Source organism: Lactuca serriola, chromosome 3, assembly GCF_051521515.1.
Source record: "Lactuca serriola cultivar US96UC23 chromosome 3, Lser_US96UC23_V15, whole genome shotgun sequence".
NCBI classification, from domain to species: Eukaryota; Viridiplantae; Streptophyta; class Magnoliopsida; order Asterales; family Asteraceae; genus Lactuca; species Lactuca serriola.
The window spans coordinates 303510569-303527833 of NC_136410.1; the positions used below are offsets into that span (position 1 = coordinate 303510569).

The 17265-nt window shown below is 32.2% G+C and overlaps 2 protein-coding genes across 2 annotated transcripts; both read right to left on the reverse strand.

Annotated features, from left to right (window-relative positions):
- Nucleotides 1-818: 818 nt before the first annotated feature.
- On the reverse strand, nt 819-2220 carry LOC145094129 (uncharacterized). Its single transcript, XM_079032414.1, has 2 exons — nt 2013-2220; nt 819-1356 (listed from the first exon to the last, which is right to left on the reverse strand). Exon 2 carries the CDS (start codon nt 1339-1341, stop codon nt 922-924), a length of 420 nt encoding a protein of 139 aa, XP_078888540.1. The 5' UTR covers nt 1342-1356; nt 2013-2220; the 3' UTR covers nt 819-921.
- Nucleotides 2221-8497: 6277 nt separating this feature from the next.
- Nucleotides 8498-11251, reverse strand: LOC145094130 (mitogen-activated protein kinase homolog MMK2). Its single transcript, XM_079032415.1, has 6 exons — nt 10707-11251; nt 9818-9947; nt 9608-9745; nt 9188-9520; nt 8935-9118; nt 8498-8866 (listed from the first exon to the last, which is right to left on the reverse strand). The coding sequence occupies exons 1-6, from the start codon at nt 10880-10882 to the stop codon at nt 8691-8693; spliced, it is 1137 nt and encodes a 378-aa protein (XP_078888541.1). The 5' UTR covers nt 10883-11251; the 3' UTR covers nt 8498-8690.
- Nucleotides 11252-17265: the final 6014 nt, after the last annotated feature.

The window sequence follows — 17265 nt, forward strand, 5'->3', positions numbered from 1 at the left end:
CTAGTCAAGTTGTAATTGGAAACCGATAATTGTTAGTTATCACTAACCAACGAGTAAAAGAAATGAGCTTATAAGTAAACTAGATATAAAAACCATGTATTATATGGGTTTATTTAAAAGAAAATTTACATATAAAATTTAAGAAGTTTGAATTTATAAGAAAAATTTTTAAAATATTGAATTATTAAAATTAAAGTGTTTTTTTTTTGTTTTAAATTTAAAGAAATAATTTAGATAGATAAACAAAGGAGTTAAATTAAAATTTTGAAATTGAAAAAAAAAGTCAATTAATGAAATTGATATACATTTATTATAACTAAATATTATGTAAAATTTAATGAAATGGAAAAAAAAACCACAAAATATCACGTGGAAAAAAATTTAATTGAAAATAATCACAAAATAACATGTGGCTAAATCAATAAAAATGTGACATATAGCAAAAAGATTTTCATTTATTAAAGTAGATTATTAGAATAGATTTCATATTTTATCATTAAAAGACAAAAATACCCTCCATTTGTATAAATACAGAAAAAAAAAATCAAATAAGGGGGTGTTTGGCTTATATTTTTGGGAGTCAAAAGTCTTTTTGGCAAAAGTTACAAAAAGACAGTTTTTCCTGACTTTTTCAAAAATTCATTTTTCCTTATATAAAAAATCAAAAAAGTAGCTTTTAAAATGGTGTTAGCATTCTATCTTTTCCAAAAAGAACTTTTGGCCCCTCAAAAGATAAGCCAAACACCCCCTAAAAAGATTAAAATTTACCCATGTTTTATCATTAAATTTTCATTTCGTTTCCTACCAACCAAAACACGTAACAAATTACAATTCCTTCATATAGAAATTCCTTTAATAGATTTCATTCATTCTACAAACATTCTGCAAACCAAAAGCCATGTAATTATCACTTTACATTCCTCAAAACTGAATCTCATTCGGTTCTGATGCCTTCGGGTACCCTTTATACTCCAATTTCATATTTAAAGTTGCACAAATAGCCCGAAATTTCAACCTTAACAATCCCATAATATCCGTTACATTCTCATTTTCAGGGTCCAAAATCGGATATTTTGACACCAATTCATCCATTTCTTTAATCTTTTTTTGAACCCGGGTCGAGAAACATGTGGGTTCAATTTGAATCACAGAAGTCCAAACATCAATGCAACCTCTATAAAACCCTAATTCTTCACCAGTTATGAACCCGGTTTTTATTCCAACTTCATGTCCATCGTCTTTTCCTGAAGCAAAACCAGTCTTGTAGCCTTCTTGATAGCCTTCGTTTAAGTGGGTGTCTTCTAAATTTAGTGAAGGACCAAATATGTCATCAAGATCCATATAGCAAGTGCTAATCTGTTGAATATGTTGAGATAAATGTGATTTACTCAAGGGTAAAATGGTCATTTACAGTTATTGAGTTATTCAAACAGTTTATTTGGTCAAAATAAAGAAATAATGTTTGTTCATATTGAGCTTACAGAAACAAGCCCTGACTTCATTTTTAATATGTTAATGGGGTGAATTGCTGAAAATAGTAGCATACTTTACCTAGCTAATACAAATCAAGTTTTTCAACGATAGAAGAGTATCAAACTTTACATGATCAATTGTAATGAAAATCAGAATTATAGAATGGGTAATTAAATAAGGCTTAAGCATTTCAACAAACACTTGTAAGGCATCATCACCATACAATCTGTTGTCATTTGTCAACCATCGCACCTCAAAAAATTACCCACGATCAGAACAGAAAAAACTAAGATACTATTGCATCTAACAGATTTACAATCAAAGTACATACCAATTTTTTCAATCTAACAGATTCAAGTAAACTTTTTTAATCTAACAGATTCCAAAAAGCAGCAATCAGAACGTATGATCCACAATCAATAACATTATTCCGAAATAATCCTAGCAATCAGAAATTGAGATTCCATTTGATAGATTGACAGTCGATTTTTTCAGAACGGAGAAAACTAAAAGATGTGAAACTGAGGAGGGAACCGTACCTGTAAACTTTGTATTGAGCTTGGGACCGTAAATGTTTTGTAAGCAAATGGAAGAACCAGACGATTGACGATTGACGATTGACTGGATCGATGGCAGCGACGAAGACGAGACGAAAGAGAAAGGGTGGAACTGGAATGGATGAAGCAATGAGAGGCGTAGAGATGGAGAAGGGTATTATTGTTATTTCTTTCGGAAGCTATTCTGATTTCCTAAACCCTTTTTTCAACATATTGTTTTTTAAAAAGCAATAAATAAATAAAGAAAAAGTTAAAACACAAAACTAAACACATATTGATATCATTAGGCACCGTTCACTATTCGGATAAACCGAATTATCTAATTGGATAATTTTGATTGGATTATTTGGTTCGGATATTTGGATTTTTGGATTGGTTTTCAACAAAACCGAATTATTATTTGGGATTTCGGATTTGTTTTGGTTTATAAAATAAGAACCGAATAATCAAAAAAACCGAATAAACATTTAATTTTAATCTATTTATAATATATATTTATAGTTTTTTTATTAATTTTGTAATTTATTTTTTTCAAATAGGAACGTTTCACCCGATAAATAAACATTAATATGCATTTTCACTCAAAAGTTTTCTATTTATAAAATATTTAACTATAATATATCTTTTTATTAGTTGCTTATAAATTTCAAATCACAACTAAGTAATTTGTTTTTGCTTCTTGTGTAAAGCTTAGTAATATTATAATTATTTGTCGTTTTAAAATGTTTCGGTTTTTGAAAACCGAATTATAAAAACCGATCCAACCGAATTGTAATTGGATCAGATCGGATTGGATTTAAATTTAGTTTGACTATTCGGATCCATGTTTTGAAAACCAAAATCAATTTGGATTCACTTGATTGGATCAGATCAAACCGATCCATCCAAAAGAACACCCCTAAGGTTGAGTGCTTCTTCTAGTTGAAGCACGAAAAAAAATCAGTATTGGAGATCGGTTTTAAAAAAAGACTAAGATAGATCGGTTTTAAAACAAGACTAGGTCCCTTCCAAATATGTCTTAAAAAAAATTAGACCTCAGACCGACACAAGACCGATCCAAAACCAATCCAAGACCGATCTCAAAAAAAAAAAAAAAAAAAAAAAAAAAAAAAAAAAAAAAAAAAAAAACAAACAAACTTATAAACATATCATTATTATGTCAATTACACATTTTTAACAACAAATTATCCAATTTTTCCTTTCCCATTTTTCTTTTACTAAATTTTTGTATATAATTGTTACTAAATCTTAATGTACTATTGTAGTGTTTATCACATATTTGTTAATGGGAAAACTAGAAACTAAAAAAACAAAACAAAATAAATCATAAAACCGAACCGAAAGACACGCAAAAACCATGAGACCAAAACCAGTTCCAGAAAGACGGCCCGAACCAGTCCAAAAAATATCAATCCGTTTCAAAACCGAACTACTACTACGAGATGGTTCCAAGACAAGTCGGACCACCGATATGCTCTCTAGCTTCTTCCATATTATTTTGTTATTAGTTGGGCAAATTTTGAACATGACAGGCCTGTTGGGCCAAATTTGAACATGGCATACCTTCGTTATCATTGTAATTATGAGCCTAATATTTGTTTGATAGATATCGATGAAAGTTTCTAGCAAATTAAGGGAAATCAATTACATTAATATATAAGATGTTTAATAACCAAAACTAGATGAAGGTCACCCGCGTCATTGGCGCGGGTTTGAATGGTCAGGAGTTTAAAACAAAATGCTTTTTTTTGATACATTGAATAGAAAGTTGGTACATAAAAAATGATATGTAGGGTTGTTTGGTCCAAAATTGTTAGGTCTAAAACTGTTAAAATCAAATTTTTTTAAGTAAAAAAGCAATATGTAGGGGCAGTTTGGTCCAAAACTATTAAAATAATTTTTTAAGTATAAAAACAATATGCAGGGGCAGTTTAGTCCAAAACTGTTAAAATAAAAAAAAAAATAAGTATACATATAGTATGCAGGAACAGTTTGATCCAAAATGTTAAAAACAAAAAAAATATATATATAAAAACAATATGTAGGGGCAGTTTGATCCAAAACTGTTAAAAATCAAATTTTTTTGAAGTATAAAAATAGTATGCAGGGGCAAATTTTGGACCGAAGTAGCAATGGTGAATGAAATATAGGGACTAAGCTTATAACTACAGTAAAAATAGTAGATTCCAAATATTCATAGAACACACAGTAAAAATAGTAGATTCCTAATATTCATAGTTTTTTAAAGTAAATAAAAGAAGGAAAAATTACATCTAATAACAATATACTTTACACTCGCTAGAATTTTGGGTAAATAAGGGTAAGTACATTGCTATTATGGGTAAATAAATAAAGCGCAAATAGCCATAAGTTACTCTAAAAAGATTCCAAATATAGTATTTATAATACAAGAGAATTTATTAATAAACACTTGGCCTAAGTCGGGGTCCTCAACAACAGTGTCATTGCAGTTAGGGTGAGCAAACCCATACCAAGAAACCGACTAAAACTGACGAAACTGAAACTAAAGCAAAACCGACGGTTAGGGTTTGAGTTTTTTTAAAACCGAAAGTTCGGGTTCGGTTTTTACCCAGAAACCGACCCATCCAACCAGAGAAACCGACCTATACTTAAAGCCTCAAGAAACTGACCCATCTAATCCGAGAAACCGCCAGTGGCGACGCCAGCTCCAGCGACCCGACGGATCACAGATTGTCGACAAGGCAAGCCAGATGCTCCTGTGGTAAGGAGCTGAGCCTTCCAGCTGACCGCCGAGGAGGCGCATGTCGCACCAGATGTGGTGACGGGTATGTTTCTTCTCCCTATCTTTTATTGTGTTTCAGTTTTGATATTTATGTTCCATGTATTCTGTTTTAGGATTGTTCCATGTGAACGGTATCCTAGTGCTGATGTTATTTGACTTGGGAGCTACCTGATCTTTCGATTCTCTTTCACTCAACAAGAGGTTTGCTGAGTCTTTAAGCACGTTAGATTGTCTTTTAGAGGTCGAGATTGCGGACGGGCGATCCATCCGGGCATCAGAGGTTTATAGAGATTGTGTCCTGAGGATGTATGACGAGCGTTACCTCGTAGATTTGGTTCCCATTCCTTTGCGTGGGAACAAGGTCATCATAGGCATGGATTGGTTGAACCCTAATTAGGCGATGATTGACTGTAAGCAGCAGTTGGTTCGGGTCAGGACCCCAAGTGGGGGGGGGGAGCTAGTGATTCAGGGTGAGAGACCGTAGCGTGGACCGGTCATGTGTTCAGCAGCGAGAGTCAGACGCTACCTTCATCAGGGATCTACAAGTTTTGTCGCCTACATTATGGATACCCGAGAGGAGGGTAAGGCCACCGTGAGCGATGTGCCAGTTGTGTGGGAGTATCCGAATGTGTTCCCAGAGGACTTGTCTGGGGTACCTCCGGAGAGACGGATGGAGTTTAGGATTGACCTAGTTCCGGATACGGTTTCGATAGTCAATGAACCATATCGGTTGACTCCTCCCGAGATGCAGGAGTTGTTTGCATAGCTGCAGGAGCTGTTAGACAAGGTGTTAGACAAGGGATAGTGTACACGTCGGGATTTCGTGGGCGCATATACCACGATGATGTTCGTCGTCAGTATACCGTTTGGTCTTATTGTTTTTCTTGACAACCGAATTTCATTGTAGCTACGGGTTTTATATATATATATATATATATATATATATATATATATATATATATATATATATATATATATATAGGACAGTTCACTTGAGATTAAAAAAAGTAGAGATCTTGAGATTAAACCTCAGCCAAATATTTCGCATTTGCCGCTCTAATGCTCCAGCGTACCAGCAGCAATGACGTATGCCTAATCATAAATGATTATATGGCAGAGATGTATAATCATACAGGATTATACGTGTTTATACGTATATGCATAATCATAAATGATTATACATATATGTCTATTCACAGATTGAGTAATCATAAATGATTATTATAGTTAGTCGCAGAAGAGGTGGTGGTGACAGAGGTGGCGGTGGTATAAGTAATGGAGGTGACAATGGTAGGGTCGACCGGTGTCAGAGGTGGTGGTACTGGTGGTGGCGGTGGCGGTTACGGTGGTGGGGATGGTGGCGGAGGAGAAAGGAACGAGTGACACTGTGTAATCATATGATTACACCAGACTTGCTGCACCGATACGCCGAAGGGTTAGAGCGGTAGATGTGAAATACGTGGCTGAGGTTGAATCTCGAGATCTCTATTTTATTTTTAATCTCAACGGAACCTACCTCTCTCTTTCTCTCTCAATATATATATATATATATATATATATATATATATATATATATATATATATATATATATATGTTGGAACCCAAATAAAAAAAATGAGACCCCTTCAAAGAATGCAAATGGGAAAATGAGGGTAACAAAGTATTAGACTTGTACAAAAAATACCATTGAACTTTTTTTGTACACACATCACCAATCAACTATAACTTTTGTACATATATGACCATTAAACTTCACATTTGTTCAAAAAATACAATTATATTACCGGTAATAATAGGTCATTAGCCACGTAGCATGCCACATGGCATGTCATGTGGCTGCTGACGTGGATTTTACTGTTTATTATGTACACATTATACCATTAAACTATTTTTTGTACACATTGTACAATTAAACTTTTTTTGTACACATTTTACCATTAAACTTTTTTTGTACACATTTTACCATTAATGTTATATAATTTATTGAAAAACAAATATCATTTCAAAAAATACATATTATTACATAAAAGTAGGTTTCCTATCACCTGATGTGAATTTTACTGATTTTCTAAATTTTAGTAAAATATCATTATAAATCATTTTCCTATCGGTAAACAACGACATAATTTCAATGCACTTTTTTAATCATCAACCATAATCAAGAAGAGGGGGGGGGGATTATAATAAGGTAACATGTACAAAATGTTTCGTAAGTTTATAAGTATGCCTCAAACGTAGTTTCCTAAGAAAATGACTTATAAGAATATGTTTATTAGACATTAGCTAAAATAATGAACAATTGAGTATTTCTTCGCCGCTCCAGATAAAAGTCTCAAGTTCAAACCTTGTGGGTTTCAATTGATGTATGACTAACATAAATTCACAACGTAGTTGTAAAACAAAGTCCTTAGTATCATTGTAAAAAACAAATCGTTTCCCCCAAACCTTACAAAATCAGGGAGTCACAATAGGTGATGGAAAACTCATTTTATGTAAAAACATGTATTTTTTGAATAAATTATATAAGATTAATGATAAAATGTGTACAAAAAGTTTAATGGTAAAATATACACAAAAAAAACGTTTAATGGTATAATGTGTACAAAAAATAGTTTAATGGTATAATGTGTACATAATATACAATAAAATCCACGTCAGCAGCCACATGACATGCCACGTGGCTGGTGACCTACTATTACCGGTAACATAATGGTATTTTTTGAACAAAGGTGAAGTTTAATGGTCATATGTATACAAAAGCTATAGTTGATTGGTAATATGTATACAAAAAAACAAGTTCAATGGTATTTTTTATACAAGTCTAATACTTCGTTACCTTTACAAGTCATTTTCCCAATACAAATTGCTTAGAAAAGCCGTGTTGAAGTATTTATTTAGTGGTAAATTATTTTCAGGCATGTGGAGCATTGGAATGTGCCAAAGATGGCATTATTCAAACAACTTCTAAAGCCTAGTAGAGGATTTTGGGGCAACAACAAACTTGGCTAAACTTTGCCTATATTCATTCATCCTGTATATATAATTAATTATATATGATATAATTTTATTCTACATAACACAGAATTTGTTGATATATATATTTTGGCATATTCGGTTTGCTATATAGGTCGAGCTTTAATTAGAAATTGTACTTAATTAATGTTATATAATCTCCTTTCATGCTTTTTTCTCTTTTGTTTAATATTGAGTTCATCTAACCAAAAGTTTAGACTCAATGATGTTAACTTGGTGTGTATATAACTTGTATAAGTTGGTTAACTTGGTGGCTTCCAAGTTATGGTTACAAACAAATCAGACCTGTTTTTGCCTTTACAATGTTTTTGGAACGAACGCTTGTGCAATGCAGACAATTGATGACAAGAACATAAAATATTATGTAAGTGTTGTTACTAAAATACCTCTAAATGTGGTAACATTGTTCGTTGTCCAAATTTGCACATATGGTTCATTCACAGTTGCTCAAACATCATGCATATAACATTGTAGTTTATGCAGTGACAGTTGTACATTGGTCAGGAATAGGAGAAAGAAAATAACCAACAAGTAATTGGCAGTCATCAAATATGAGAATTGAGAAGGTAAAGCAATGAGGAGGGTAAACTCTCGCTTCATAGACAACTGAATATTACAAGAAATCGATTCAGAAAGTTAAAAAGAAAAAGAAAAAAAAAACAAATGATGTAAAAAGTAAAAACCCCAATAAGCCCATTATGTTTTTATTATTGTGTATCGGTTGTTGTAATAAAGAAGATTATGTGAGGAGGGGGAGGAGGGATAATACAGAGTAATTCTAGCATATATAATTTGTTGTTGGTAAGGTAGGTGTACAAGAGAAGAGAAGAGAAGAGAAGAGATGAGATGAGATGAGATAATCTCAGTGATTTGGATGGTCAGGATTGAATTTGACAGACTCCCTCCAAATAAGCTCTTTGATGTGTTCTTCAGTGCATGAAGGCTGCTCAAAGTCGAAGCTAAAAGGATGAGGGCACACCGGCTCATCGTTGATTTCATGAAGAGGTGCCAAATATGGGTGACATAACGCCTCATCAACTGCAATATTTATATTTAAACATGTTAATTTAGTATATAAAAAAAATAAAAATAAATGGTAAAAATACCTGTAATACGCCTGTTTGGGTCAAATACAAGCATCTTTTCAAGCAGATCTAAAGCTCCAGGGGATTTATTTGGGAATCTGGCAGAGAATTGTTGTCTTGGATACTGAGGAAGCTGTCTCACATATCTTCTTGCATTATCGCTTCTTAGAAAGCCAAGACTTGCATCATCAGGTGAACCAATCAGCTAAAAAAATCAAACCAAAATTACTTAATTGCCCTTTCATTTGTGTCGTGATAATAATTAATTAATTACCTCTGTGATAAGTCTGAGCTGATGAACATAATCTTTGCCTGGAAACAGGGGTTGTCGGGTGAGGATCTCACCAAGGATGCAGCCGACGGACCAGATGTCAATGGCGGCCGTGTACTCGGAACAATTTAAGAGCAATTCAGGGGCGCGATACCAACGAGTCACAACATATTCGGTCATGAAATCCGTTTCTGAAGTGGTTCTTGCAAGCCCAAAATCCCCAATTTTTAGGTCACAATTTGCATTCAGAAGTAAGTTGCTTGGTTTTAGATCACGATGCAACACGTGTGCCGAATGAACGTATTTCAGTCCTCTTAGAATTTGGTAAAGAAAATACTGCCATCATCATCAAAACATCACGTTTCAGTTTTGGAGTAAATCATTTTTGTAATTTAATAATCATAAAAATGAAGACATAGTTACCCGACAATGATCATCAGCCAGAGGTTGATTAGAGCGTATTATTTGATGAAGATCCGTGTCCATCAACTCATAAACAATGTAAACATCATTGAAGTTTTCCTTCTGTGGAGGCCGTATGATGTCTTTGATTGCAATAACCTGTACACCTCAAATCACGTAAATACCCTTCAACCCAAATCAATACCATCAAATTTGAGTTTGTAAACTCACATTTTCATGTTCCATGTGACGAAGAAGCTTAATTTCTCTTAGAGTCCTTTTCGCATCTATTCTGTTGTCAAAAGCATTCCCAATTTTCTTTATGGCAACTTCTTCACGTGTCTCCGCATTCGTTGCAGCACTGAAAAAACAAAAGTCAACTTTATTCGAAACAATGAGAATTAATATCAGTAATCCCCTGTTTCTTTTTTTTCTTTTTCCATTTTGTGATGTTTAAAATTGTAAAAACTTAGGACTTAATGGGGGAAAACTCCTTACTCTAAACTCAGATTAAGTCATATAATGGGTAATGATTGTCTGTATAAAGTGTTGAATAGATAAGGTATGTTACTTTCCTAGACTAAATGACCATTTTATCCTTACATTCCAAAAAACATCACAACATCCATCAATTTCAACATGATAGTAAATAGGTAAACAGTTGGTATCTTAATACATTAAGCCATGGTTTTTGGCTGTGTCCAGAAGTCAAAAAGAAACAACACCTAAATATTTTCCTATTTATAAACAACAGTAAATGATTCTAAATCTGGATCTCGTGCTCAAGATTCTACAAAATTAACAGGTTAAACCCTAATGATTATAACCTCAAGTTACCCGTAAATCACCATCAAAATGTAGCTAAATGAATGAATCGAAGCAATCACATAGGATTATAAGATCAAGTTTCCTGCAAATCCATAGCTGATAAACCCTAATATGATCAACCACTACTTCGAAGAGCCTTACGATGATGATCAAATACAAATCGCCATAACTACAGCACGTAATTCCACGATTCCCCAAACAAAATCGATCAACATCACAGAATAAAATCAAACATAATAACACCAAATCATGGTAAACGTTTCAAAAACTACCAACAGAATTCGAGTCTTACCAAACGATTCCATAAGCGCCTCTACCAACAGGTCTGATCGGAGGAACATACTTCCGGGAAACTTCGAAAAGATTACCGTACACATTATACTGAACGTAACGACCGCCATGTGTAAGAACCCCCTTAACGTTACTCTGATCCGCTGTAGTAGCAGAGCTTGACTCCACCACAGACATAGCTTCCTTCAGCGACTTTCTCTCTCTAGATCCAACCTAAATTTTGGGATTGAAGAAGAAGATATGGTCTTTGACATTTCTAAATTTAGAGTTGTTATGACTCATGACAATGAAGACCGAAGAGAGAGAGAGAGAGAGAGAGAGAGAGAGAGAGAGAGAGAGAAACTTTTGAACTGGAGCTGATATGTTGTTACCCGTGAAGAAATTTTACCTTTTTGTATAGTGCTTTTTGTGTTCGTCTTTTGTGTGGTTGAATTATAAATGTGTGTATGGTGTAAAACTTTTTTGATGGGTGATTCGATCACCATACACCTGTTACGGTTTTCATTATTTCACAAACTCCATCAAAGTTGAAATCATTTTCATGGTGGATCATTTTCTTGAAGAGATTGTATTTTATGGTGGGGTGAATTGCTTTTTACAGAAACAATACCTTTGTGCTATTTATTAATTTCGGAAAAACTTTTCTTATAAAATTTTGACCAATTTATTTACATATAAATCAATTTGGATGGTAATTTACTTTGTAAACTATTATTTCATTCTATGATTCTTGTTATTATGGTTGTTAAAATCACGATGATCCTACGATCCTATTTATGAAAAACGAGTCGGACCGTAAACGGATCGTATTTAGGGTATGATCGCTGGTAGGATTAGGATCCGATTCAATCCAACATTCTCTTGATTTTTTTTAAATGATTTTTTGTTAAATGATTTTTTTACTACTTTATATCTTTTACCATTTAACAATTTATCGTTTATTATTTTGTATTTTGACTTATGATTAATATTTTGAATTTTTTATAATTTTTGAACAACAAATTGAAATTTTGAATTTTTTTTTTTATTTTTAAAATTATAAATTAAAATTATGTTTTATTTTGTGGGATTTTAAGATCCCGATCCTGATCTTGCGAACCCAAAAACAATCATACATAGAATCTTGATCTTAACAACCTTATTTGTTATGTATCGTTTTAATTAATATAAAAGTTATGGTTACTCAACTTGATCATATGACCTTATATAATTATCTACAATGAAACTTGTTCATATGACTTTATATAATTATCTACTAAGAAATTAGATTCTTGTTATGATTTTTTTTTCTTAAAGAATAACTAAATAATTATTATGTTGTTTGCATATTCAATTAACAACATTAACATTGTTCTATGAGTGCTCCTTCTAATTTATAATTTAATCATCATTTTAGTACTTATAATCAGATTTTAGTTACCAATTGGTTTTTAATGATGCTGTAAAAGAAGGTTATCTTTGTCTACGAGACTTGTTAGATTTCTTAACTATTTTAATCAAAAGTTTGTTTTATTATCATATGGTTTCTAATTATATGTCGTTTTAATAGCATATAAATTCCTAAGATTGTTTCAAACAAATACTATGGGCGTGTTTGGCATGGAGCTTTTGGAAGCGTTTGGGAGCTTCTAGCTTCTAGCTTTTAATAAAACGCTCTAGTTTAAACAAAAAGCTTCGTTTGGCAGTAGGAGCGTTTAGCTTTTAGTTTTAACAAAACGCTCCAATTCTAAAAGCTACTTTATGTAACGTTTAACAAAACGCTTATGAGCTTTTGAAATCAATTTCCATAATTACCATTAAAAATATATTTATATATTTATTTATTTTTAATCAATTGTCCTTTTATGCAATTTTATATATTTCAAAAGCTTCCAGCTACTTTTGCCAAACATACATATAAAAAATAAAAGCTAAAGTTTCTCGCTACCAGCTACCTGCTTTCAGCTAACAGCTACTTTTGCCAAACACACCCTATATGAATAAGAAATTCATTTTATAAGGGCGTGGTAGTTAACCGATCGTTATAGTGTGTAATAAGGAGATGGTTTTGTTTTTGAATAGGCTTGATAATGATTTTTTTTTTATCTATATATCATCTATTAACTAGTTAATGGACAAATACATTGGTTTCTAATATAAAAACAACAAACCCAAAATCGCATTGATATATATATATATATATATATATATATATATATATATATATATATATATATATATATATATATATATATATATATATATATATATAATATAAAAGTTCAAATAAAAACAACAAAAAGTATATGCACGTAAAAACACTATGTTTATTTTATTATTCTGTAATGAATGTTGTATATGTATATTGTTGAAATAAATCTAATATGAATATTATCGTTTGATGATTCATATATTCATTAAAATGTTATTATTTTATTATAAATTTATATATGTATATTTTTATAGTAATTTTAAATATGTGTAATATTCTAATTATTTAAAACAATAATTTTTACATATTTTACATTAAAATATTCCAAAACATATAATGTTAGAATATATTGCATATTCTCTTTTTACGAACAATAGAATATTAGAATATTTCACTAAAAATATTTAGTCTCACGATCTTACAAAATTATGTTTGTATCAAATAAACTCTTATATATATATATATATATATATATATATATATATATATATATATATATATATATATATATATATATATATATATATATATATAGGTTCAGGTTCATTTGAGACCATTCTAATTTTGTGAGACCATGAGACCAAATCTAAAAATAATTTTAAAATGAAAACTAAATGGAAAAATCCAAAAATTCTTTTTTTAAATATTATTTTCGGAACTTGAATTAACTAAAAAAAATAAAAATAATAAAAAAAAATCCCGTTTTTTTTTTGAAAAATACGTGAAATATTCTAAATAGAATATTACACTGACATATTCTAAAAAATAATTTTAAAATGCAAAATAAATGGAAAAATCTAAAAAAAAAAATTTAAATATTATTTTCAGAACTTGAATTAACTAAAAAAAATAAAAAAAAATCCTTTTTTTTTTGAAAAATACGTGAAATGTTCTAAATAGAATATTACACTGTACATATTCTAAAAATAATTTTAAAATGCAAAATAAATGAAAAAATCAAAAAAATTCTTTTTTTAAATATTATTTTCGGAACTTGAATTAACTAAAAAAATTTAAAAAAATATAAAAAATAAAAAAATGCGTCTCACGGTCTCACAAAATTAGGCCGTCTCACATGAACATAACCCTATATATATATATATATATATATATATATATATATATATATATATATATATATATATATATATATAGTAACATCCCAAAAACTACGATAAAATTTTTCATTTTTAAAATAAAAGAAACCATTGTTTTCAATCCCAAAACCATATCAAGTCAAGTGTCAAATATAAATATCCCCCAAGATTCGAACATCATAAAATCTCCCAAACTGTATCTTCGAAGGATATGTACGATCACGTCTTCGTCTTGCCACAGTCATCTAAAGTACTTGAAACAATAAACTGAAATTGTAAGCCAAAGCTTAGTGAGTTCCTCCAAAGTACCACCAAACAACATAGCATATACAACATTACATGCTAGGTCTAATCAGTCATTAGACTAGCATACCCCCGGACCAATCAGTCATCGAACTGGAATACCAAATATACAACGGGTCCGCTCAGTCATCAGACAGGAATACCATCGGTTCAGCTTAGTCATCGGACTGGAATACCCCCAGTCTATTAGCTCACACACAAAGCAGTAAAGCCTCAACCCCAAACCATAACATGTCGACATATACATGACAGATAACATATAACCAGTTAACAGACAAACATACAGGTCTACAGATTACTACAACATAACAATATCCTATATACCAGGACTCAATACTAACATCTCAATATGTTACAACCCGTAATTTGTATCTTGTAAAAGTCAAACTTGGTCAACTAAAGTCAAACTTATCAAATAAAAGTCAAACTTGGTCAACTAAAGTCAAACTTATCCAATAAAAGTCAAACTTGTGCTTTGATGTAATCTTAAGGTTAGATTAATAACATTTACATGTTAAAAACTTAGTTAAAAGGGGCTGTGGAAATTTGAAATTTAAACACTCAAAATCCGAGGAGCCTCGCAGGAACCGAAAACCCCCTTCGCAACCGTAAACGTCTCGCAACTGAGAACCTCGTTCTCGGCTGTGAACTCGCTTCTGACCGTAAACGGGTTTCAGCCGTAAACTACCATATATATATATATATATATATATATATATATATATATATATATATATATATATATATATATATATATATATATGTTTGACTGAAATAATCCTCGCTTCTACACTTCTAGCCGAAAACTCAAGCTCCCGAGGGAAGCCCCGAGGCTCCCGGAGTCCCGAGAAAAAGGAGTTTTTCGGTTTCGAAACACTGCTCCAATTAAGTTCCGGTTTTCGATAAAATTCGTTGTAAGTGTACTACGCTTACGCAATTTTTAATAAAGCTTTCAAATAATTATAGAAATGTTATTAGGTCCTTAAAATAATTATTTGGGCTATTATTATGAGTTATATTAAGTGTTATTAACGCTTAATAATAGTCAGACTAATTAATTTGTCGCGGTTATTGTTAGACTAAACCCTAGTGGTATTGGTACTAGGTTTTATCGAAGGAATATCGTTTTGAGAGTATTGAAGCGTTGTCCGAGTGCTGAGTCACCACCTTTCAAGTGAGTGCATAGTCCCTTTCATCTTAAACATAGATATGAAGTATTTTATATAAACTACGTGCTATGTGTACATATTATCTGAATACTTGTTGTCTATGTTGGATGAACGTTTTATACATTCTTTAAGGGATTTAAACTGTATACGTATTTTATATATACGAATATGTTGGGTATGAGATGGGTAGATGAATGATGAAGATGATGTGAGTATACATTGGCAGCTATAGACTTAGTGCCTATGGGACGAACACCGGTAGCTATGGACTTAGTACCTGTTAGACGTTGGTAGCTATGGATTTAGTACCTGTTAGGAATCGGTAGCTATGGACTTAGTACCTATTAGTTAGATGCTGGTAGCTATGGACTTAGTACCTGTTAGGAATTGGTAGCTATGGACTTAGTACCTATTAGATGAACACTGGTAGCTATGGATTTAGTACCCGATGAGTAGACTATAGCAGCTATGGAATTAGTGCTTTACGAACGAACATTAGCAGCTATGGATTTAGTGCCAGTCCTATAACCCTGGAAGTAAGGGACTTTGGAATAAATGAATGCAGGATATATGACTCTTAGGTTAAATCCTTAAGAGTAAAGAAGATAATGGGGATGGGTAATTGGGTGGATTGTTTGATTGTTTAACATAATAATTATATTATTGTGGGTTGAAAACCCTATGTACTCACCAGGTTTCCCAACCTGACCCACTCAGTTTATTTATATCACAGGCGACGATATGAAGTGACATTACACTGAGAGATTTAAAGAGAGGTAGATCACTAGTGTAAATAACTGTAAGTTCTGTTTATGCTTATGTTTCTGTATTAACGATGACATCCTAAACGTTTTAAAATGAAATAAATACGTTTCTTCGAAAATGTTTTAATAACGTATTTACCATGTTTTTCTGGGAACAAATTCCGCAACATTTTTATGAAAAGAAGTACTCTGATTTTTACAAAGCATAAACAAAATCGGTCTTTTCTGGCTGTGAAAATGGGGATGTCACAGTTGGTATCAGAGCATTAGTTTAAGCGAACTAGGAATATGGATTTATTTCTAGACTTAAACTTAGAATGCTAAGCGATGATTGTGAGGTGTGAGCACTAGCTTATTTTAGGAATGATGCCTAAATTGCTTTTATGTGCTAAATGCTTTGTGCATGATATATTGTTATTTGTTGGGATCTATGGTCTGTTGCCGACCGGATCTGGAAACCTTATGTGTTAATGATTCTAAACGTACGACTACGATATTAGAACTAGCATGTAAACGTTTCGGGGTGATAAGAATGATTTAAGACGTCAATCCTAAATTAAGATCTAGATTCACCTTATTCGGTGTATAGATCAAAATGGCAAGAATCTGTAGTGGAGCTGGGAATGCAAATGGGAATAGGAATCAACCCCCAGTGATTCAGCAAATACCTGTTGTAGAAGAAGTTGTGCCTGAGCCAGTCACCATGGCTGGAGTTCAAGCCATGATTCAGGCTATGTTGGCTGAACAAAGGGAAGAAATGAGACAGATGTTGAATAGGGACGAACCTACCGTACATGTTGAACCGACGGAGCTAGTTCCCGAGCAATCTAAGGAAGGGAACTACAGCCGCCAAGTGAGTCAAGTAGGGACTCAAGGTGAGCAAAGGGATGGCCCAGAAGGGAGAAACAACAAGGATGGGCGGATGTACAAGAATTTCTTGGGTGCGAAACCACCAAGTCTCTCAGGAAGCTCAAAGCCTGTTGAGATTATGGATTGGATCTCCGAGATGGAAATGGTGTTTGAGAGCTGCGACTGT